The sequence below is a fragment of the Micromys minutus genome (genome assembly GCF_963924665.1).
Source record: "Micromys minutus genome assembly, chromosome: 9".
Lineage (NCBI taxonomy): Eukaryota > Metazoa > Chordata > Mammalia > Rodentia > Muridae > Micromys > Micromys minutus.
This window is the reverse complement of record NC_137978.1, coordinates 65702966-65726622: the sequence shown is the minus strand read 5'-3', so window position 1 is coordinate 65726622 and position 23657 is coordinate 65702966. Positions and strand designations below refer to the sequence as shown.

The following is a 23657-nucleotide window of genomic DNA, read 5'->3' as shown; positions in this document are numbered from 1 at the left end:
CTCAGGAGGACTATCTACAAAAGGTAAACAAAAGGCATCTGCATGATAAACCTGAAAAGGACCTGAGAGGAGTGATCGCTTGCAGCTCTGGCTGTCTTTGCCATCGAGAACCCTGCTGATGTCATCTCCTCCAGGAACACTGGCCAAACACAGCTGTGCTGAAGTTTGCTGTGGCCACTGGGCCTCTCCCATCCATGGCCAACTCATGCCTGAGACCTTTGCTAACCAGATCCAGGCAGCCTTCAGGGAGCCACGGCTGCTAGTGGGGACTGATCCCAGGGCTGACCAACAGTCCCCCACAGAGCCTCTTATGCCCACCTGCCCACCACTGCTCTGTGAGACAGACTGTCCTCTATGCTGAGACTTTGCCGTCCCAGAAACAAGGGAGCTCCCTCAGTTGGTCCTCGGTTATGGATGCTGACCTGGAAGTTATTCTCTGTCTGCATGTGTGACACTATCTATCTTGAGCATCTATTCTGGTTACAACTGGTCTCTGCTTCTACAGAGACCCAGAGATTGAAGAGGAGCAGCAGGCTGCTGTCGAGAAGGTTGTGTGTGACCCAAGAGGAACTCAGGGCAGATGGACCGCACCAACTCCTGAGATTTTTGCTGCTCATCCAGAAGTGGCAGACTGTTGCTGAGGCTGTCCAAGTACCCATCCAACAGTTCCCTACTTGTTGGGGTTACAGAGGTCCCTTGTACTCAGGACAGGAACTGAAAGAATCAGGAATGTTAATTGTTCAAGGGTGTTTCCTCAGTGGAGGAAATAAAATCAAACACCTGCATTCCATCTGGGAAGCTGGGAGTATATATTTTGTTACGGACCTGGTGACCTTTCTGCTATCTTCGGAGACAGACCTCTCCCACCTTTGTCTATAGAGACAGACCTTACTTACCCAAGTCCCTCAGGATGTTTATTCCAGACTATACCCTTTCTAGACCTTTATCTTAAACCTCCAGTTAAACTCATCCTTAGGGGAGATGTCATATGCATTTTATGGCCCGCTGACCTCTCTGTAGGTCCCAGTCTGAGACCACACTAGATTCTAGGCCTTCAGCTATAGAAACTGCCACCCTTGTGGTCACAAAGGGGTCTCTATGTGGTCAAACCTTAAGCTTTATTCTTCGCCTGGAATTGGAATGGTGGTTGTCTGGAAATCTCTTCCCTTATTGTACTGTGTTTTAAACATGCTGACGAGACCCACGGCATTAGACTCCCAAAGTCAGATGCTGGTTGAGAAAGTCCGTCTGCTTGGGTTTTCACTCCAAGCTCACCCCGTGTGGTTTGTTTTTCTGTCTGACATTGGCAAGGACTTCCTCATCTCCTGAAGACAGGAGTGCACAGCCAACCACGGAGGACAGACTGGTCAGCAGCTCCCACAGTGCAGGCCACCGAGGCGGGTGAAGCTGCCATTGAGTGGCTCCTGAGCTGCTCTGCAGACATCTGAGCAAAGGCGGTTATAGGTGGAAGGAAAAGAAGGTTCCTAAAAGCTGAGAGTGCTGGTGAGGAGCCGAACAGACAGATGTGAGGGAACATCTGGTGCCTCAGAGCCAAGTATCAGAAGCCAGAGGACTTACTGCTTCTGCCCGGGGGCTGCAAGACATGCTAAGTGAGCTATCAAGATGGCTTCCCAGTTAACACCAGCCACACAGGATTGGTGATCTAAGTTCAGAGCCCACTCTCCAAAGCTGTCCTCTGATCTCCACACATGAGCTGTGGCACATATGTGTGCACACACATATGTGTGCACACACAAATGCAGTGATAATAAACACAAATTCTAGACAGGCGTTGTAAGGAAAAGATGATGGGGCACCAATGAAAGGAAAAGTCACAGGGCACCAATGTTGTGAAAGGATAACGATCCGAGTCACGGCACCAATGTTAGGGGAAGGATGAAGAGAGTGGGGGGCATATGGCCCATGGAGGTGCGGCGAGGCCTGAGGGCAAGGGAGATGCCTCTGAGGGGTCCATGTTGGGAATCCCTTCCCTGAGGGACCAGCCACACAACAGTATAGTATGGAATAGAGTTTATTCAGGTCATGGGAGAGTTAAGAGGGTGGTAGAGGCAGAGAGAGAGAAGTAGAGGAGTAGAGGCCGGCCATGAGCACGTGGGAGAGAGGGGGGAAGGGAAATGGGAGAGCAAGGCTGCAAGAGCACAAGGGCAGGAGAGGCCAAGAGAGAGAGGAGGGGTCAAGCAGCTCTTTTATAGTGTCAGGCCACTGGGGCGGAGCATACCTGGCCACTGCTGGGTAATTGAGAGGTGGGGTATACCTGGCTGTTGCTAAGTAACTGAGGGGTGGGGTTTACAGAATCCCAACAGGCGTGGTGGTGCACATCTTTAATCCCGCCACTCGGGAGGTAGAGGCAGGTGGATCTCTGTGAGTCTGAGGCCAGCCTGGTCTAGATCGGGAGTTCCGGAACAGCCGTGCAGAAAGACCATTTTCTCAAAACATTTCTCAAAATAAAATTTATACATACCTTAAAATTTTTTTTGAAAAGTGCTAAATGGGCTTTTCAGGCAGAAAAGATGCATGTGCATGCCGTTAATGTAACCTTTGTCTGCCCAGCATAACTCACAGAGGCTTGCTGCTGAGTAAGCTCACCCTTTCTAGCTCTTTCTGAACCCCGGTTGGCTGTTTCACCTCTGCTGTTCCGGCTCAAACTCCTCTCCAGGCTGACTTGTTCAATCTGACTTTTCTCTGCTTCTAAATTGCTCTGTTTGGCCTCTCACTAGCTCTAGCAATATTTTCTAGTCTTCTGGTTCTTTCTCATTCTCTGGCTTCAGCTGTCTCTGCTGACCTGCAGGAACACACAAACTTAATTCCACCACATTGCCTCCAAACTGAGGAGTCCCTCCCGTCACTGCCCCCAGCTGTCTGAACAGAGCTGACTGACTAGAACTCAGAGACCTGCTTGCCTCTGTCTCCTGACATTCCAGCCAGATCCCGCAGACCTAGATCATCTTTGGACAGGATCCCTTGCTCAAGCAGCCATGTTGCTGGATTAAGACTTCACTATGCATAACCACAAGAAATTATTTTTACATCTTGATTTTTAAGAAGTTCGCATGATCTCTGAAAGCAAGATGTGTGACCATGTCTTGTGGTATATGTAATGTAGCTAGATATAATACTTTAAAAAAAAAAACGCATAAAGAACAGAGGCGAGGCTGGGTGTAGTGCCACACCCTGTGATTCTTGTACTCAAGGAGGCTGAGGCAGGAGGATATCTAGTTTGAAGGCAGCTTGAGCTACCTAAAGACCCTGATTCAAAAAACAAAAAACAAAAAAACGAGAGGGAAACTAAAGATTTATTTGGTAGCAAGTAACACAATCTTTTTGTTGTTTTGTTTGTTTTACCGATCAGGGTCTATCTGTGTAGTTTTGGCTATCCTGAACATGGAACTCACTCTGTAGACCAGGCTGGGCTTGACCTCACAGAGATCTGCCTGCCTCTGCCTCCCAAGTGCCCGGATTTAAGGTGTGCGCCACCTCCTCCTGGCTGCAGGTGGTAAGATCTTAAGTAAAAAGTCAAAGATAGACCTTGTGTGGCTGGGCTGGTAGCAGCCGCTCCTGCAAAGTGAAAGCAATGTTAAAGGGGCTCAGAAGGAGTGAGAGGGAACTCTGTAATATGTTCAGCAGAACCAAGGAAAGGGGTAAAGAAGAAAACCAGTAATGTCATAGTGACCAAAATCAGCCTCACTGGGAACGACACCAAATATCAACAGATGGAATTTGCCAGTGGGGGCGGGCATTAGCACAGGTTAGACCCAGCCTGTGTTACTCATGAGAAAGCACCTTGTTTTAATTTTAATTTTAAGAAAAGGAGATTTTGTGTTATGTGCATACCTGTTTTTACCAGATGTGTATGGGCACCACAGCAGTGCTCACGGATGCCAGAAGAGAGCACTAGATATTCTGGGACTGTAGTTAGGGATGGTTGTGAGTTATCACGGGGTAATGAACCTAGGTTCTCTGTGGGACCAAGCAGTGCTTTTCACTGAGGCGTAGTTTCAAGCCTTAAGTATAAAGGGACAAGTTGAGAATGAGTAGACAGGCAGGCAGACTGAAATGCAAACATGTCCAGTAAGAGACTGTGTGTGTGTGTGTGTCTCCATGTGTGCCTGTGTGTATGTGTGTCTGTGCCTGTGTGTATGTATTTGTGTGTGTGCCTGTGTGTGTCTGTGTGTATGTCTGTATGTGTGTCTGTCTGTGTGTGTGTGTCTGTGTGTATGTCTGTATGTGTGTCTGTCTTTGTGTGTGTGTGTGTCTGTATCTGTGTGTCTGCCTGTGTGTATGTTTGTATCTGTGTGTGTCTCTCTGTGTGTGTGCATGTGTGTGCCTGTGTGTATGCATTTGTGTGTGTGCCTGTGTGTGTGTGTGTGTCTGTGTATGTCTGTATGTGTATCTGTCTGTCTGTCTGTCTGTCTCTCTCTCTCTCTCTCTCTGTGTTTGTGTCCATATCTCTGTGTGTGCCTGTGTGTATGTATTTGTGTGTGTGCCTGTGTGTGTGTCTGTGTGTGTCTGTGTATGTCTCTGTATGTGTGTCTGTCCGTGTGTGTGTGTGTGTGTGTGTGTGTGTGTTTGTGTCTGTATCTGTGTGTGTGCCTGTGTGTATGTGTCTGTGTGTATGTATCTGTGTGTGTCTGTGTGTGTGCGTCTCAGGGTTTTTAGATGTGTTTTATAAGAATGCCTTACAGGCTGTGGTCCACATAGTTCAACAGTGGCTGTCTTCCAAGAGAAAGACCAAGGATCCAGGAGTCATTCAGTCCATAAAACTGGATGTCTCAGCAGCTCCTGTCTGCAGCTAGAGTACCACGGGATCCCTGGAGAGCTTTTGGTCACCAGTGTTGGAACCTGTTGAAGAAGTAAATCATAATACCAGTGAGGGGCCTGAGCAATGGGGTGCAAGGACCTGCCTTTGAGAATGAGAGCAGCAGGCAACAGGCAAGAGCTTCCGCTGCCACGTCCTTCCGTGTGGGCTGCCACTAGAAGGTGTGACCAAGATTTAGGCTGGATCGTCTCACCTTAAACTATCCAATCTAGAAAACCCCTAACAGGCTTACCCTCCTGCTAGGTTTAGTTGATTCTGACAGTAGCCACACCCAGATGTTCCAGATTGGCCATTACACACAGAAAGCCAAATGGTGCGTATTTTCTCCCATGTACGGATCCTGGATTTTATTATAGATCCAGAAACGTAGTTAATGAACACATGAAGAGATAGTAGAAATGAGCCTGTCTAGGTAGGGGAAGAGGGCTAGCTGAAGGGGGCCGGCATGAGAGCACAAGGTAGAAAGCCATGAGAAATAAAATGTGGGAGCTAGAGAAATGATAAAGATATTAACCGCTCTTGCAGAGGACCCAGGTTCGATTCCCAGAACCCACATGGCAGCTCATAACCACCTGGTACTTCAGCTGCAGGAGAGCAGATGCTCTCTTCTCAACATGATGTATGTGTGCACAAACATACACGCAGGCAAAATGCAGAGGGTGACCTGGGATAAGCGGAAGTTGGATCTTTTTCATGGTACTTCTGAGGCTGTGGGCTGTCAAGATGAGGCTGAATATCTCCTTCCATGACACCGGCTGTCAGAAACTCATCAGCGGTGAAGGCAGCTTCGTATGGTCTGTGAGAAGCACACGGCCGCAGAAGTGACTGCTGGTTCTCTGGGTGAAGACTGCAAGGGTTGTGGGGTCCAGTCAGTGGTAGAAATGCAAGTAAGGTTTTCCCATGAAGCAAGGGGCATTCTTCTTATAGACTGGGAACTGGGGAGGGTGAGCACAAGTTTGTGGATGCACATTTGAGTGCTCTCAACTGGTTATGAGAGGCAGAGAGATAGACAGACAGAGACAGAGAGACAGACAGACAGAGACAGACAGACAGAGAGATTTCTTGGACTGACAGATGCTACACTCAACGATCAGGACCTGAAAGAGAGCAGAATCCGAAAGCTTTCCAATCTCTCTGAAAAAGCTGATGTCCACCAGTGCATTGTCAGCAGCCCTTAAACACAGAGGACGAGAAGCCCAGGAATAAAGTGCCCAAGATTCAGCGTCCACGTGTCCTGCAACACAGTGTATTGTCTGAAGAAACAATATGCTTAAAAAGAAAATGAGGCTGCGGAATACTCTAAGCTTTGCGGAAATTATGGAAGGGATTGTCAGGAGATGTGGGCCATCCTCCTGGAGACCTTCTAAGTCTGAACCCGGTAACGTTTTAGCAAATATTTATTCTCAAATTCGGATTTCCACCCTGCCTTTGATCCTTCTGTTCCCACATAAAAGACACACAACTTTTATATTTATAACAAGATTTTAATTACGAGAACTGGACAGACATCTACCTTCTATTCTATTATGTCTCTTTATCAATAACCTGGAGTTATAACTCATTATGTTCCAATTGGCTAGCCCTCAGGGCCATGTTTTCACAACTCACCTACCCAATGATGACCTCTTTTTCCACCTTCTTTTCTTCTCCCTTCTCATGGTCTCACTCAGACCCCAAGCCTGGGAACCAAAAAACCACCTAATATCTCTTCTGCTCAGCTGTAGTCTGTAGGCATCTTTATTAACCAATTGGGATTAACTTGGGGGGGGGGGAGAATTAAATAGCATCACCTGGACCTATGTGTGGATTCTCTGGTCCCTGGGGGCAGCCAGGCATCTGGGGTGGGGGCTAGTATTTAGCATTTCGATACGTAGCAAAAGACCAAACCTCAGCACAGTAAGAAGTGTTTAATAGGAATAAATAAATAATCATACCTTGACAGAAAATGGACGACTGAACCGCCTCCATTGCTCGAACAGGATCCTGCCAGTCTAGGCTGATTCTCCTCTTTGCAAAATGAACCAAGCAGCGTGGATTTTGTTCCTGGGAGTCTCCAGTGCTCTTCCCGTGACGTGCAGATCACCGTTCCTCACGATCCGGTTGAAGTGTGTGGTGCCCTGGAATGAGACATCCTATCGGTGTATACAGTGGATACAAACTAATAAAAAAAGAAAAAACTGCTACTCCTGCACCCCCAACAAACAAGGGAGGGGGGGTCCCCAGCTCTGGGGTCAGACTACTTCTCTTCCTCTTCTGACATGCTAGGATTTAGTGGGAATGGTGTTTGGGTCTGCTTCCAGATCCTTTCCCTAAATTGCAGCAAATTGAGGCAACTGTGACCCTGCCCTGTTCCTATGGAGACATTTATGATGCTACACGCTGCTTCCAGGAGCCTTGGAAGCCTGTCTTTTCTTGCTTGGACCACTCTGGAGAGTCAGGCTACGATTGGCTTCCCCTTCCTACGTGGAGCTGCGCACCAGTTATCCAGGGACTTTGGTTCTGTCTTCGTGATGAAGCAGGACAGCTTACCTCAGGAATGCACTTTGACATCCCCCCAGATCAGCAAGGGTCTGATGAGGCTCCAGAGCATAGCCAACCGCGGCTGGGGCTCACAGAACCCAGAGAAAAAACCACGAAAAACCTATCCGAGCCTCGGCAAAATAACACAGGCCATCTACTTCAAAGAGGTATGGTTAACTACTGGTTATGGCCACCAGGGACCCGGCCGTGCCAAAGGGCCATGGGAGCTGTCAGCCAGCAGAGCTTGGTACAGGCTTGGTGGGCAAGCTGCCACACAGAGCCCAGGAGGCCCGAGGACTGCAGCTTCTGCTAGGGCAGAGCCCTGGCTGTCCCTGCCCAGCTTCCTGAAGGACCCATGGGGAGGTAGCTGTATTGAGTAGCTGGCTTCCTCCTCTGAAGTTCTTGGTCTGGTCAGCCAAGCACGAGAATGAGCAAAAAGACCCCCAATCTGTCCTGAAGGTCAGAGAGGACGGTGAAAGGGTGAGAATAGAACCCCAGAGGCAGGAGTCACCTGAGCCCACCACTCACGGGAGAGCCAAGAATGGTGACAGAAGGCTCTGTGACTTCCAAAACCCAGCCAAGGGTTGTCTCTAGCATGGGGGCCCCTCGTATGCTCTTCAGATGGCCAGGAAAGGAGGGAACCACTGCCCCAAGCACATAGCCAGGACACCTGCAGCCGTGCCGAAGGCACACCCAAGTCTTTGCTCTCATTTCTTCTCCTGCCAGGATCTCACCAAACAAAGCGGCTTTGTGTCCGAAATGGAAGACATGAGGAAGGCCTTCCACATGCGGCCTGGATGTCCCCAGTTCAGTACCAGGACAACATCTGTGTCTCACGTGGGTAAGACTTCCCCTGCCCGATACCACCAGGAGTGACAGGAGGAACTCTCTGCCTCCTGAAACCCTTCAGCTACTGGTCGTGGTTCTGAGATCTCCCGTGGGAGCACAGACTCTACGAGGCCTGTGCTGAGGCTGGGGGATGATGAGAGAGAACGGTTTTATCCCATTCAGAATTATTCCTTCTGGTTCTGTTGTTACGATGAGCCCAATCAGCGTCGAGGCCACACCCTAACCTCTTGGCTCTCTGACCTGCTTTTGCTCCATGTCCCCAGCACTCGCTTAGGTACTTGATTTCGAAGCTCAGCCGTAGACAAGCACATCTTCCAGTCCCCAGCAAAGGGAACTGTGGGATTGTTGGGGGTAAGCCGAGGGGTCTGTACCTACATCCTGTCACTGGGCACCGCCTTTGGTCTGCTCAGAGGGTACGTTGTGATCAGATGGGTAAGAAGACAGAGCCCATGATTCAGACTCCCACCTCCATCGGAGGACTCACTGATCCCAAGATCACAAGACAGCCTCTGCCCAGAGATCCTGGAACAGGAAGGATGTCCTGTCACCTCTCGGCACCTCGCCCATTCCAGGTTCTGCCACTATGGTTGATCTTCCCCGAACCTGCTCTGGAGTTTGGAAGATGACTGAGGACCATCCCTTAGGCAGGCTGGGCTCTGCCACTAGTGTGGATGGTAAGGAGATCCTGGAGGCCTCGGCCTGCAGCTTCTGGGGCCCTGTGTATATGGATAAAGCTAGCTACCCCCAGGTATATCTGCTGTGCCTTTATGGAACTCCTCCCAGGATTGCCTGTCCCTCCAACGCTCTGAGACATAGGCTACCCAGATCCAGGCCTGCAGGACTCTCTCTAGGGGAGACACTAGCACTGTTTCTTCTTTGGCTGAACTGCAGCCAGCCTGCCTTCTCTACCTTCTCTCTGCCTCTGTGGCTGCTTCCAGGCCCCAGGGCATCGCCTCCTTGAATAGAGAAACAGGCTCTCATTTTCTAGAAGATGAGATAAACACAGTAATTTCAGGCAATGTCCTTGGAGAGTGAAGAACTCTCTCCAAGCTTAAGAAGGTGAAGAACCAACCCCGAAGTCTAAAGCAGAACTCTGGGGTTCAAGAGGGCTGGGTCATGGGGTTAAGCAAGGGCAGAAGCAGATGGTTTCCTGTCCTGATTCTCAGAGTATGTGCTAGGTAGGGGTGGGGTCTGAGTGTATGTTAGGTGGGGGTGGGGTCTGAGTGTGTGTTAGGTGGGGGTAGGGTCTGAGTGTATGCTAGATGGGGGTGGGGTCTGAGTGTGTGTTAGGTGGGGGTAGGGTCTGAGTGTATGCTAGGTGGGGGTGGGGTCTGAGTGTGTGTTAGGTGGGGGTGGGGTCTGAGAATATGTTAGGTGGGGGTGGGGTCTGAGTGTATGCTAGGTGGGGGTGGGGTCTGAGTGTATGCTAGGTGGGGGTGGGGTCTGAGTGTATGCTAGGTGGGGGTGGGGTCTGAGTGTATGCTAGGTGGGGGTGGGGTCTGAGTATATGCTAGGTGGGGGTGGGGTCTGAGTGTATGCTAGGTGGGGGTGGGGTCTGAATGTATGCTAGGTAGTGGGTAGATGTGGTGGTCCCAGGGGCGGCCTCACAGTCCTTTCTACATAGGTGGAGGAAACAAACAGGATTTTAAGGTTTAATTTAGCAGTGGGAGACAGCTAGCTCTCTGGACAGATGATGGCTTCTGACGGAGGGTCGGGAAGATTTAACAGCAGATCTGAAGGGAAGAATCCAACCCCTCTCTGGCCTCTGCTTCCTCCACAGGGCAACTCTTCCCATTCAGCAAGAGCGCTTGCGAGCTCAACTACCCACGCAAGAGGAGTGAGCCCCCAGCCTTGAGTCCCACCGGCAGCCCCACCATGGTCAAGAAGTCCCAGAAGACAAGAATGCCCTGGTATATCTCAGTCATCCATGAGAAGGTAGGGTCCCAGTATGTCCCTTTGTCCTGCTCACCCTATGGTCTAGGTAGCTGTGACTTAAAATGACTCCCAGACAGCCTTACTTCTGTTGCTAGGAATCCAGTGATTGACAACCACCATCCCCCCCCCGCCCCCACTGCACATGCACTGTGCCTCATTCCTTGTTCTAGTGTATGCTACTTTAACCTGGCACAGAACTTGTTAACGTGTGTAGCCACCAACCAGTCTGTGAACCTTCAGCCCAGAAGTCTCCGTGAGCATGAATTCTAACAATCTGAGAGACAGAGGTCAGCATACGCCCAGAGCTTTGTGTACAAGCCAGCACAGGCTGGTGGGATCTCTTCATTCCAAAACAAAACAAAACAAAACAAACAACACACACACACACACACACACACATACACACACACACACACATGCTTCTGAGAGTTGAGCCCATAGTTTACCTGTCTTAGACTTTGGTTGTTGGAATTTGGCATCTGGGATTCTCTAGCCTTGTTTTAAAAAGACAAGCAGAAGCCCTTAATCCAGGCTTTGGAAGACTCTGGGTTATCACTAACCCATCTGCCCTATCCTTTTGCTTTCTGGAGCTTAAACTCTGCGTCTTACATGGGCTTACAGCCCCAACACCTTCTGTCACCCTCTTGTTTGAAACGGATAAGCTCAGGCCGGTTTTGAACTTACTCGGCAGCACAGGCAGACCTTAAATTCACCATCCTCCTGCCTCGGCCTCTCAAGTGAGCTGAGAGTCCACGCTTACACCACAGACACGTTTTAATAAGTCAGAGGCGCCATCTCTTTACAAGATGGGTGTTTTCCCTTTTTCCTCTTTGGTGGCTCCTTTGGGGCAGCCTCCTCGTTCCTGAGTCCAGTCTCTCTCTGGTCGGCCTCCTCTTAGCTCTAGGTTGTGCTGGTTTTCCCAAACGTGTTGCTTACTGTATCTGTGTCATGGATGCGCACGTGTGCATCAGGTGTGTGTGTGTGTGTGTGTGTGTGTGTAAAGGACCTCGGGCGTTGCTCTGAAAGCGCTGTCTGCCTTGTTTTTTGAGACAGGGTCTCTCACTGAGTAGACTAGGCTGGCCCTAGGGATCTGTCTATCCCACCATCCAGGTGCTAGGAGTGTGCTGCCCAATCTGGCTTTTTTCTTTTTTTAATGTTGAGTTAACTTTAAATTATTGGCGTTAATAGAGTGAGGCAGATCGTCATCTTTCTTCTTCTTGATAAATTATTTTCGTGCACACGAGCGTTTTGCCTGCATGTGTTTCTGTGTAGAGAAGGTGCCAGACCCCCTGGGTTTGGAGTTACAGGTGGTTGTGAGCCATCGTGTGGGTGCTGAAAATAAAACCCTGGTCCTTTGGGAAAACAACCAATGCTCTTAGCCACTGAGACATCTCCCCAACCCCAATGCCTATTTTATGTGGGTTTGATAAATCAAACTCAAGTACTTTACTGGCTGAGCATCTCAGCTCCTATCCTTCCTCCTTCCCTCCCTCCCTCCCTCCCTTCCTCCCTCCCCACCCCCCATGCCTCTAGGACAGATAAATCTCCTCTGTGCCGAGGCCTTGGTCTGAGAACTTGGCCTTGAGCATCCGGAGTTTCTCCCCTTCCCTTCAGGATCACTCTCTGCTCATGATGGGAGAGGAGCTCCAGCGTTTCTCAGAGATGGAGACCCAGATGCAGAAGAAAGATCAGGAGATCCTGATGCTCCAGAAGGAGAAGGAGGCCCTGAAGAAGCAGCTGAAAAACCTTCTCAGGAGCAAAGGCACAGAAACCTCCTCAGCTTCCATGAGGATGGTGAGCCTCTGGCAGGCAGCCTGCAGCAGCACTGAGGTGTCCCCAAGAGCAGAGGGCTCTGCTGCCTCTGTCCTTTCGGGTCTTGGCCAAGGGCTGGGTGAGGCACGCCCTAGGGTCAGAAATGGTCTCTTGGTTGGTCTGAGACTTGATATCTCTCATACCTGATGATACAACGTGCACTTAGGCAAGAGCAACCATGAAGCAGGAACAGGGAGGAGACTGAAGGTTGTGGATAGTACACGGGGACCTTGGGAGAAACTGCCCTTGCAGATAACCAAGGCAGAACAAACAGGACTGCTCCCCCGTCCTTGCAAGGGCTCTTACGCAGGCGTGAGAGGACAGGGCAACCAATGTAACGATTGTGGTGTCAAGTGTGTGCCAAAAATTGATTTGGGTTAAATGAATCTAGTGGGACCCAGAGCCTTGCTGTCCCCCTAGGGCTGCTCATCCGTAGAGCAGCCATTGCCTCACGGAGACCATTGTCTTCCGGAGAGCTACATCCTTGCCCTCCTGTACGATCACCCTTCTGTACTTGGAGAGACAGATGTTCCTCTCTGAGGGGATGAGGGAGGAGGTGAGGGCCACCTCACCTAGGGCTTTTGTGGGAGCAATTGGAGAGCCTGAGGTTCACAGAATTGAGTCTTATCTATTTGAGGCTCTCATGAATGAGACGAGAGATTGGGAATCAATGCAAAAGCAGGAAGTTTATTAGTCCAGTGCACTGGGGCAGCCTACATCCAGAGGAGAGGCAACCCTGAGCCCTCCATCAGTATAGTTTTTATATACTTAGTAACAGGTGGGCTACAGAGATGGTGACCAGGCATGCAAGCATTGTTGGGTTTAGCTGACTTTTAGGTCGATCAGCTGCTGCCAATGTGGGCTGCATCTCAGGACCTATGCCCTACATTTCAAGGGCCACCCAGATAAGACACTTCTCCCTGTGTAGTGCTGTTAATGGTGCCTGTCTTGGTCATATATTAAGACTCTTCCCCTACATTCCAGGGGCTGCCCAGATAAGGTTGAAGCACTCCTTCTTGGAGGATGAGGGACTACAAAAGTCCTTAGTGAGAGAGGGGAGCTGTAAGACCCTCAGTGGGAGAGGGGAGCTGTAAGGAGGGTATGAGACTGTAAAAGGCCTTAGGACCCCTCAACAGCAGCATCTGATAGGACCGGTCCTTTGAGACACCTTTGAAGATGGGGAGGATGAGCAGCATGCTGAGGACCCTATACAAAGAGGAGGATGAACTACAGCGTTGGATGCAGGTATGGAGCCAGATGAAGCCCCAGGCTTTCACTTTCTGATCCTGTTAGGGGAGAAAAGGTGCTGGGAGGCCCCAGCCTGGTCTGTGGTGTCCCCCACCCCACCCAAAGTGCAGATGAGGGCAGTGGATAAGCTCCCCATCGAGAGCACAGATTGGTTGTGTCCTGATAGGAGAAGACAAACAAACTGTTGCTTCCTAGAGCTGGTACCTCTTCCAGGTACCTTTATTCTTTGCCCCACCCCCAGATGCAGGAGGAATATAATCTGGCAGAGAGCAACAAGGAGCTGCCTGTGGAGCCAGGAAGCACTGTAGAGGAAAAGGGCCCTGAGGGACCACCCGAGGAGGTTGTACCTGTCAAACTCAGGGCCGGCCAGAGCAAGACTCAGCTGGCGGAGGAAGAAGAGGAATCAAAAGGAAGCGAGGAGGAAGAGACAACAATAGATGATGAAGAGGAATCATGGGAGCTGAGGGAGGAGGAGGAGGAGGAACGTCGCCCCAAGAGGTCATACTCCATGACGGAGTCCTTTGAGGAGGAGTTGATGGCCCAGCTGGAGGAGTATGAACGCATGTTGATGGATTTCCAGAGCGAACTGGAATTCACTAGGTCCAGATATTCCCTGGCCACAGGTAGGGACAGGGGGCCGTTGCGGTGGGGTGTGGGTGCTCATGCCTGCCGACCCAGCGAGCGAGGCAAGGGATGCAGCTTTCTCTCCAGCAGGAGCTGCACCAGGCAGGGCGACCAGTCATTCAGACAAGCCACTCGGCCGGGGCTAACCGTTGGTCCTCACTCTCTGGCCCTGCCTGTCTGCTCCCTCACCCTTAGGAGCCATCACGTCTTTACAGCGACAAACTGACTTCCAAGAGTCTCAGCTGCGAAAAGTCACCATGGAAAATGAGCTGCTGGTGAAGGAACTCCGGGAACGGAGACAGCAGATACAAGACATGACCGACAAGGTGGTGTAGCCGTACTAGCCCATCTCGGGGAGCACTGCCCGTCCCATCTCGGGGAGCACTGCCCGTCTCGGGGAGCACTGCCCGTCTCGGGGAGCACTGCCCGTCTCGGGGAGCATAGTCAGCAGAGCCCAGGAGGCCGAGCAGCTCGGGAGTGTGACCTTCCCAGAAACAAAGATTTCAAGCTCCGGCACCAGCTAGTGGCGGCAGAGCCAAGATTCCTACCTGAGTTTGTGGACAACCACAGCCCTGCTGTTCTTTGGTCTAGAATATGTGTCCCTTTGTCCTATGCCATGGTAGCCCTGGTCACTTCCTAAGCATTTGCTGGTCCCTGAGTGTCAGGGCTAACTATCCCACTTTTAGAGATTGCTTAGCTACGGGGCTCACTCACGCTCCTGTTACCGATGCCCAGGATAAAACATGTTGTGAATTAGATGGGTGTTTTTCTATCCCCGCCCCCAAGCTACTCCACAAGTATCTTCCTCTCATATACCCCTTCCCACAACAAGGGCTTCCAGGTCTTCTAGCAAATTCTTCAGGAAACTCTACCGAGTCACCCTCACTGTGCCATCAGTGAACGTCCGCCTCTTTCCCCGGGTCCCCACTGCCTCCCGAGGGCAGGTGCCCTTCTCACCCTTTAATCATCTTATCTCAACTTGAGGGAGGGCCATGTTTGTGTACATATCCTCACAGCTGTTCCTTGAGACACACGTGAATGTCAGTAATCATAGAAAGGAGGTATGTCTGTAAAGCTACCTGAATACGCCTTGATTCTATACACCGATGAGCGTCAGGTTGAGCACAGTTGGTAAATCACTACCCCAGTCTGCTATGAAGGTGAAGGGATTGTTCATGTAGCTTACAGACAGGGTGGTAGGAAGCCCAAGGTTCAAAATCCTGTGTCTTAAAGGTTGTCTATTGGAAAGCATGAGATCCTGTCTCTGTCCGGTGTGTGTATGTGTGTGTATGCATTGACTGGCGTTTTCCCTGTGTGTTTGAATGTTTGTCTATGTGAGCATGTCAGATTTCCTGGAATCAGAATACAGACAGTTGTGAGCCACCATGTGGCTGCTGGGAATTGAACTCTGGTCATCTGGAAGAGCAGCCATCGCCCTTAACAAATGAGCCATCTCTCCAGCCCCTGTTTTCTTTTTCCCTCCATATAACATTTTTGTTGGTTCTCTGGGAGTTTCCCATCATGCACCCCAACCGCAATTCCTTCCCAGTCTTCCCATACCTGCCTGCCTTGTGACCTCTCCCACTCAAAGAAGTAAAGAAAAAAATCATTTGAAAAGGAGAAAAGGAAAAAAATGTCCATTTTGTATTATCTGTCTTGTTGGAGCATGGTCAGATTCTTAGTGGCCTGTCCCTTAAATAGAACAGTCCTCCCACACCGAGTGGTTCCTTATTAACCTGGAGTGTTATCTCACAGTGTAGAGGCACTCTGTGGCCTTCATGACGTGTGTTCTGCCTTAGTGTGCAGCCATGTGCATGCCTTAGTGTGCAGTGCTGTGCATGTCTTTGTGTGCACCACTGTGCATGCCTTTGTGTGCAGCCATGTGCATGCCTTTGTGTGCAGCCATGTGCATGCCTTTGTGTGCAGTGCTGTGCATGCCTTTGTGAGCAGTGCTGTGCATGCCTTTGTGTGCAGCACTCTGCATGCCTTTGTTCTAGTCTTTTCTGTTGCTCTGATTCAACCTCAGGACAGAAAGCAGCTCAGGGACCAAAGGTTCAGTTTTGCTCACAGGTGAGCAAATCCAGGTCACAATCCCTTGCTGCGGTAAATATTAAAAAATGGCTTAACCTTTAGCCTGCGCTTTGCCGGCTCCCACATGGGGCCATCTGGCACTACGGGGATCTCTAACTTGGCGGCCTTACATGGCCTCTATGCACTCTGTTGTGGTTCAGTCGAACGTCCTTGTTGTTTCTGTCCCGGGTGGATATGGCTGCCCCAGCGTGTTGTTTTCACTCACTTCCCTTTGGTGTGTTGTTGCCAAGCCTTAGACACACACATCTCAACTCTGTGGTGGGCTTTATATGTTCCACCCCTACACCCTTTGAACTCAATTAAGTAGTCACATCAAAGAACACACCAAACTCCTCTGATCCAATAGGCATCACATAATCTGCAAACCTTTATAAGACAAATGATCTTGTACAATTCCACCCCTTATAAAACATCCAATAACAGCCTTATTTACGAAGAGATGTACCAAGAGAAACATAAACATCTGCTTCCATCTTCGTTTCTCCCGGAATCTCTCCTCCTCTCCTCCTCTTCCGTTTTTCCTAGCCTCTCCAATGTCCAATCACGTATCACCTTGACATCAACCCACAATCCCTCAAATGGCTGGAGCCAGAAGCAGCTGAAATCCACAGCTGAGAGCAGAGAGGATGAATGCTTGCACGCTTAAAGCTCAGAGAGCAGATTTACTCCTGCAAAGTGCAGGAAAGGGAGCTATCCATTTTCAGGATTGGCCTTCCCACATAAATTATCCACCATGATCATCCCCCTGCAGTCACGCCCACAGACCAGCATGCTCTCTATTATTTCTGTTTAAACCTGCTGCCCCAGGGCTACCTGGAACCAGGGACGACACGGGTGACTATACCGCGATCCCCGGCAGAGTGGCTGCCTGGAGGTCCCTTGCAAGCTAGGGAGCAAGAAGAGTGTCTTGGTTACAAGAAAAGGTTTCTAGCTTGGGTTCTGAGCCTGCAGGCAGGAGGCTGAGAGTGTTCACAACTCAGCACAAAGAGCTCCTAACTTCCTGTAACAGCTGGCCACGGAGTACCATTCCTCTCTGAGGTCTACAGGGCACTGAGTGTGAACAGTCAGTCTGGCTTTCTTGGATCTGTAACATTGGACACCATCCAACGCTCTGCTTCCTGTGTCCTTGGGTCTTTCTCTTCTTCCATGTCCTTCTGGCAGAACCCCATAGTGTTCATTCCTGGGAGGGCCAGGGAGGCAGGTCGGGTGGTATCTGTGCCTCACCTGCCCTGGTCCCCGGACCCAGGCTGACTCCACTGTCTGCCCTGTAGTTCTCCAACCTCCGGGAGGAAAAGAAGCATCAGGAGATGATGGGACTCATCGAGAAGGAAAACCTGGTCCTCCGACAGGTGATGGCTTGGGTATTGCTGAAGACTGGGAGGGGTTACCATGACAACTAGATAAGGCTGGAGCATCTGCACAGTTGAGTTGGGCCTCTTCATCCAGCAGCACCTCACTCAACAGACCCACTCTGGAGGTCTGGCAACAGCTGGGCTGGGTTGCAGGAACCTGAGGTTTGTTGCCTCCAGCTTTTGGGAAGAAGTGGTAAGGACCACTAACGCTCTGCCCCCTCCCCTCTTGGATTCTCCTCAGCAAGTGGCAGACTTGAAGAGGGAGCTTGTTAACAGCGAGCGGGCCATTAAAGAGCTGAACACCCAAACCCAAGAGCTGGAGAATCAGATCAACACCAACCAGGACCACCTGAGGCGGTGGAAGGAGTTACACGATGACCTACAGATGCGGAACGAGACAATCCAACAGTCAGAGCAACAGACTCACGTGGTTCTGGAGGCCACCCAGGCCAGGGTAATGCCCGCCCTCACAGGCCATGCACCCCGAAGACAGGGGCTCAGGTTCATCCTGCCTCCAATCACAAGTGCAGCATACAGCTGATGTTTGGGGCTGGAGGAGGTAGTGAAGGCTCATGGAACATTCTGGAAACACAGAGGGCAAGGGCCAGCCAGCACCGTAAGGAGAAAGCAGGCCTTGGTGGTCAGCTAGAGAAAAAGGCAGGAGGAAGCATGATTGTGTCCATGTCTGCACCCCATCCTGCAACCTCCCTCCTGCCCCCCAGTATATCTCCTTTTCTACTTTTTCCCCCTCTTTTCTAAATTGACTTTTTTTTTTTTTTTTTTTTTTATAAACCAGTTTGTACTGCCCGAGTGTGAATGTCCGTGGGTTCACACTCTGGGGCACGAACAGCCTATCATTAACAGCTGATAGCTCCTTGGCTGGGGTCAGGAGAGATGCTCAGGAGCCCATTCTGCTCCTCGCTGGAAGTAAGAAGGAAATCCTGTATATGTGTGTATATGCATCGGTGTGTACAGATGCCTGCAGAGGCTAGAAGCTTCCGATTGCTGGGAGCTGGAGCTCCCAGTTGTAGACCCCTCCCCCACCACACACCGTGGGTGCTGAGATCTTGTAATCTGTGTTGGTTTGCACGAGAATGGCCCTCGCAGGTTCATATATTTAAATATTTGGTTCCCAGCTGATGGAACTGCTTGCGAAGGGTTGGGGTGTGGCCTTGTTGGAGGATGATGGACTTTGAGGTTTCAAAAAACTCATACCATTCCTAATGTCTCCCTCTCTGCCTCCTACACGTGTAAGCTCTTATGTATGTATGTATGTGTGTATGTATGTATGTATGTATGTATGCTGTAGATGCTTACCCTACCATCATGGATGTCAGCTCTGTAAACCCGATGGTCAAATGAGCACTTCCTTTATATGTGGCCTTGGTCATAGTCTTATTGCAGCAATAGTAAAAGTAACTAGATGGACTCAAATTCAGGTCCTCCGCAGGAGTACAATAGGCTCTTACTGCTGAGCCAACCCACCTGTCACAGTCTATGCCAGAGTGTTTTGCTGGCTTGATTGTGTGCACATGACTGTGACAATGGCCATTCGTGTCCAGGGGAATGCTTCTCAGCTCTCCTCTCCACCCTCTGACTCCTACATCCCTTCCACCCTTCCTCCTTGACCGCTCCTGAACCTTGATGGTGGAGGAGATATTCTTACTCTCCCCACTGGGGGGAGGAGCTGGGGCGGGGAGGACAGACAACCCAGACCTGCTTGCAGGTGAACTGGCCCCAGATCTCTGCAGCTGAGCTGCCATGCCCTAAGCTCAGCATGGAGCTGTGTTTGTGAGACACTCAGTTCAGAGCTGATCTTATTGGGTCCAGAATGAAGCTAAAGGGAAGGCTGCGTGCATGTAGGTGCAGACTTTAGACAGATCGCTCTCTCACCCACCCACACCCCAGGGTGGGGTGCTTAATCCGGCTCTGTCCTGCTCCAGCCATCCCTCCTGGCCAGCTGGTATCAGTTAGAAAACTGCTTCATTGTGGTCCTAGGGACAGCACTGGCCTGAAGGAGGTGTGCCTTGTATCATTTGCCAGTGTGACTGTGGACTCGGTAGAGACTGTAATTCTGAGACAGTGGTCTGCAGGATACTGTGCTGATAGGGGAGGCTCCTGCAGGGAGGGAAACTGAGGCCAGGCGACTGCTACCTCCTGACCAGAGACAACAACTCTGCAACAAAAACTGATCCTGCAGCACTCTGGGTTCCTTGGGAACCTTGCACGGCGCTTGCTGTGGAGTGGGCATCCAATAAAACCCCAAAACCCAGTAAGGACAGTGGAGGCAAGCAATCCAGAGTTTCAGGTTAGCCTCAGCTACCCGAGGAGTTCTGGGTCGGCTTGGGCTACATCAGACCCTGTTTCCAGGGGCTGCAGAGATGGCTCAGCAGTTAAGACTGCTCTTTCATGTGACCCCAGTCTAGTTCTTAGCACCCACATAGTGGTGCACAAGCCATTTGTCACTCCAGTCCCAAGGGACCCAACACATCTTTTGGCCTCAGAGGATACTAGCTTGTGGCACACAGAAAGGCTGGCAACAGTCTCAGGAACATGCAACAGAAACAGATAAATCTTTCAAAAAGAGCCTGTATCGACGGCAGCATTAGAAGGAAGACCCCTCACTTGACCCTGCAGAGTCATGCATACAGCTTTAGGTGATGCAAATGCTCTCTGGCTCCTCCTGGGTGTTTCTGATTTATGGTGGTGGGGGTAGGTGGGGGTTCCAGACACAGTGTGAATGAGCTGATCTTGTACCCATGGCTGGGATGGCCTCTGTCTGAGGAATACTGGGTATAGGTTGGGAGATTTTACTCCTGAGTATATGATTAGCTTTGCCCTTGGATGCTGGCTGGCTGACCAAACCCAGGCTCAAGGATGTTGACAAGCCCCAAAGCCTAAAACATACCCGCAGGATGACCCCTAGGGTGATGCCCAGGAGCTGGTTCACAGCAGGGTACCTCATCCCAGGAGGAAAGGAAGAAGGGTCAGATGCCCGCAGCCAGAATTCACAGCACTCAGAACACCCTACCTGCTTCCTGGTTGGCCAGGAGAAAGGTGCTGATGGGAGGAGAAAGCAGGCTTTAGAGGCCCTGTACACCCTGTGTCATTTTGATGAGATTTGATTTATAATTTCTTTTTGATGTCACAGGTGAAACGTAGGGCCTTATACATGCTAAGCAAGTGCTTTACCAGAATGGCATCTGGTCCTTATTTTAAAATTTGTAATTCATTTGTTTCCTCTCTCACTGTCTTTCCTTCTCTGTCTCCTCTTTTCTCTGATGTGTGCACACACTTGAGCACGTGGATGTGTATCGGTCAGAGGCTAATTTTTAGGAGCTGGTTCCTTTCTTCCACTATGTAGGTCTCGGGGACGGAACTCAGGTCAAGAGCCATAATAGCAAGTACTTTACCTGATGAGCTGTATCACTGTCAATGTTTAATATATATGTGCATGTTATATGTAATATATGAGATATATATGAAACAGATGAGAGAGATTTGTCTATACAGTTGATAGTTTCTAGAGAAGGGATGGGGTAAAATGTTAAGAGGCTGAGATGGGGCTGGAGAGATGGATCAGCCATTAAGAGCACTGGCTGCTCTTCCAGAGGTTGTGAGTTCAAATCCCAGCATCCACATGGCAGCTCACAACCAATTACTTCAGTCCCATGAGATCTGATGCCCTCTCCTGGCCTCTGTGAACATTGCATGCAATTGGTACACAGATGTAACACACAGGCAAAACTCCCATATGAATAAAATAATGACAGCAAAACAAAGAAACAAATAAGAGGCTGAGGTCTTCAGTGGCAGCTGGAAACAAAAGTTTAAAAATGTATTTTGTGTTTGCCACTCTTACGTTTGTTAAATATTTGCATTTATATGTAGGTGGGTCTGTGTGTATATGTCTTCAGTAGCCAGTAGAGGGAAGCAGATCTTCAGGAGCTGGAAGTACAGGCAGCCGGGAGTCCTGTTAGGTGCTGGGAACAGAACCAAAGTCCTCTGCCAGAGTAGCAAGTGCTCTCTGTGACAGGGCCATCTCTCCAGCTGGGAGGATGTCTAAAGCTGTGTACAGGACAGGGATTATATCTTGGTGGTGGGGAGGCCCTCATTTCCACGTGTGTATGTGTTTGTGTGCGTGTTCTTAAACATTTTCTTAATTTAAGAACATAAAAAGAAGCATGTTGCTGTGCCAAAGCTTTTGTGCTTCGATGTGGGGCCACCCAAGGAACTGGGGTCTAATCCAGAACATTCTAGCTCAGAGGCAAGTCCCATTTCCAGCCCTGACATGCAGAAGCCAGAAACAGTTTCCTGGCCCACGGGTTTACAGTGGCAGGACCAGGCAGCGTTCTTAGTTTCTTTCCTCTTTGTTCACAGCTCGAGAAGCTGAGGAATAAAATCATTCAGGCTGTCTTCAGTGTCAGTGGGACCAAGAACTTGTCCACTGAACTTTCTGACAGCTACATCCTGGAATCTCTTCAGGTGAGGGAAGCCAAGCTGTGTCCCCATTGCACACCACCCCAGGCCGAGGGGGGAGGGAGGGCCCTGGTCTCAGTTTGGAAACCCAGTTCTCATCCCAGGATAGCTTTTTTCCCCAGGCCAACCAAGGGAAGCAGGCTATCCCTGGTGATAGCTGTAGCATGCAGTTGTAGAATCTGAGATACAGCCTCATGGAGGAGGGGCCACTCAGCCACCACCTAACCCTAACCCGGCACAGTGAGGGGGACAGGCTGCCTGCACTCTGGGAGATGTCTGTCCAGCTCAGCTTCTTTGGTGGAGCCTCCTCTATAGAAGCTGCTGGGCCAGAGTCCTGGCACAGACTCCTCCCTTTTGGCCTCAGCCTTACCCACTCCTATGGCCCTAGGGTCTTTCAAAGTAGAAGCTTTGGAGGCACCTGGGACTGTAGCCAAATTAGCAAAGGTTTTGGTGCCTGTGGACCGTCCACCAGCCCCTGGGGCGAATCCTAGGGTTGTGTGTTTCTCTGAACGGTAGGAATTTTAAAAGGGACAGGCATGATAACCTGAAGGTATTGGGCACCAGAGCCCTGGGGAATCACTGAGGTCCCAGGCTGCCCTGACTGGGGCCACATGTGACACAGGGTCCCATCTCATTAGCAGCTGCTCTGTCCCATTATGTTGCCCTCTGTGCCCAACATGCCATCGTTTCCTTGTGTCTTGTGTGTGTGTGTCACTGCTACCTCTGGGGAGCAGGACCCCGGGGACAGGCCTGTGGCCTTGTGTCTGCTGGTGGGGAGGGAAGTGGGACAGGACAGAGAAGATGCCTGAGGCCCAGTAACTCTCTCTGCTAGCAGTGAGGACAGAACTGGGGAGGGAACCAGATGGCCCTTCTGCATGAGATCAGACAGCTTTCTGCTCTGTGGGCATCTAAGGTTTCCTTCAGTGCTGTGTTGACCAGAGGGGGTGGGTTTATAGTGAAGGTATGAGCCTACTCCTGGGACAAGCACATCTCCTTCCACCCTGCCTCCTGTGACATCACAGCCCTGGCAGGGACACACACCACAGAGGCAGAACTCTCAGCCATTGTCTTGATGTGGGTTGGCACTTGCCTGTTGCTGCACGTCCCGGGGTGGGTGGCATGGGGGCCGAGAGGCCACCCATTGACGACCTTTCTTACCCAGAGGATCATCTCTGAGAGAAGTGAATACTACAGTCAGCTGAAGCAAAAGGGCGTGAAGGTGCCCCTGCTACAGCAGTCGGATGTCTCTCTGTCCAGCAAGCTCAAGAAGATGACGCCCAAGTGATGTGGCATGTCCAGCTGAGGCCAGAGTCCTGCTGGCCAAGCCCGCCCATGTAGCTAGTTCTGTGATAGAGAATTAAACCTTAGAGTTGGCCACCGGCTCATCTTCTTCTCTGGTACCTACAGGGTCTCATTCTCTGGACCCAAGTCATGTCCTTCCCACTGCACTCTCCCCGGGGCCTGTCTGCAGGGAGAGCGACACCTTCAAGCCCCTCTCCCAGACATGACCCTTCAGATCCAATACTTTTGCTGAGGACAATTCTTCCCAATCCTTGGACTCCTGGTGTCTGTGGGTCACGAAGTCTGTCCCGTGTGCTCTGTTCAGTAGAGACCTCACTCACCTGCTGGCGCTTCATTCTCTTCTTGCGCACCCGCTCTTCTGCTTCTACAGCCCCCCTTCCGGTCCCCCGGCACTGGGTGCCACCAGTTCAAGAGAGCAATCTCTGTCTTCCATCTGGGGAGCATCCAGGCTCCATCTGGGAGCATTGAGCTGAATCTGAGCTCCAGCCCGACTCTGCCAGGCTGGGAAGGACCTGGCGCCCTCTGCAGGCCTCTCGGGTGGCTTGCACTGGGGCAGCCTGAGGGGGTCCGCCCCTCCCCATCTAGACTAGCCTTCCTTGGCGACTACG

General features: G+C 50.7%; 1 protein-coding gene across 1 annotated transcript; it reads left to right on the top strand.

Moving 5' to 3' along the window:
• Positions 1-7347: 7347 nt before the first annotated feature.
• On the top strand, positions 7348-23032 carry CCDC27 (coiled-coil domain containing 27; the record flags this gene model as incomplete). Its single annotated transcript, XM_080920986.1, has 12 exons — positions 7348-7524; positions 8084-8198; positions 8779-8880; positions 9987-10141; positions 11756-11935; positions 13103-13198; positions 13443-13824; positions 14021-14151; positions 17188-17265; positions 17510-17722; positions 21649-21753; positions 22910-23032. The coding sequence occupies 12 exons, from the start codon at positions 7348-7350 to the stop codon at positions 23030-23032; spliced, it is 1857 nt and encodes a 618-aa protein (XP_080777112.1).
• Between the last annotated feature and the right edge of the window lie 625 nt (positions 23033-23657).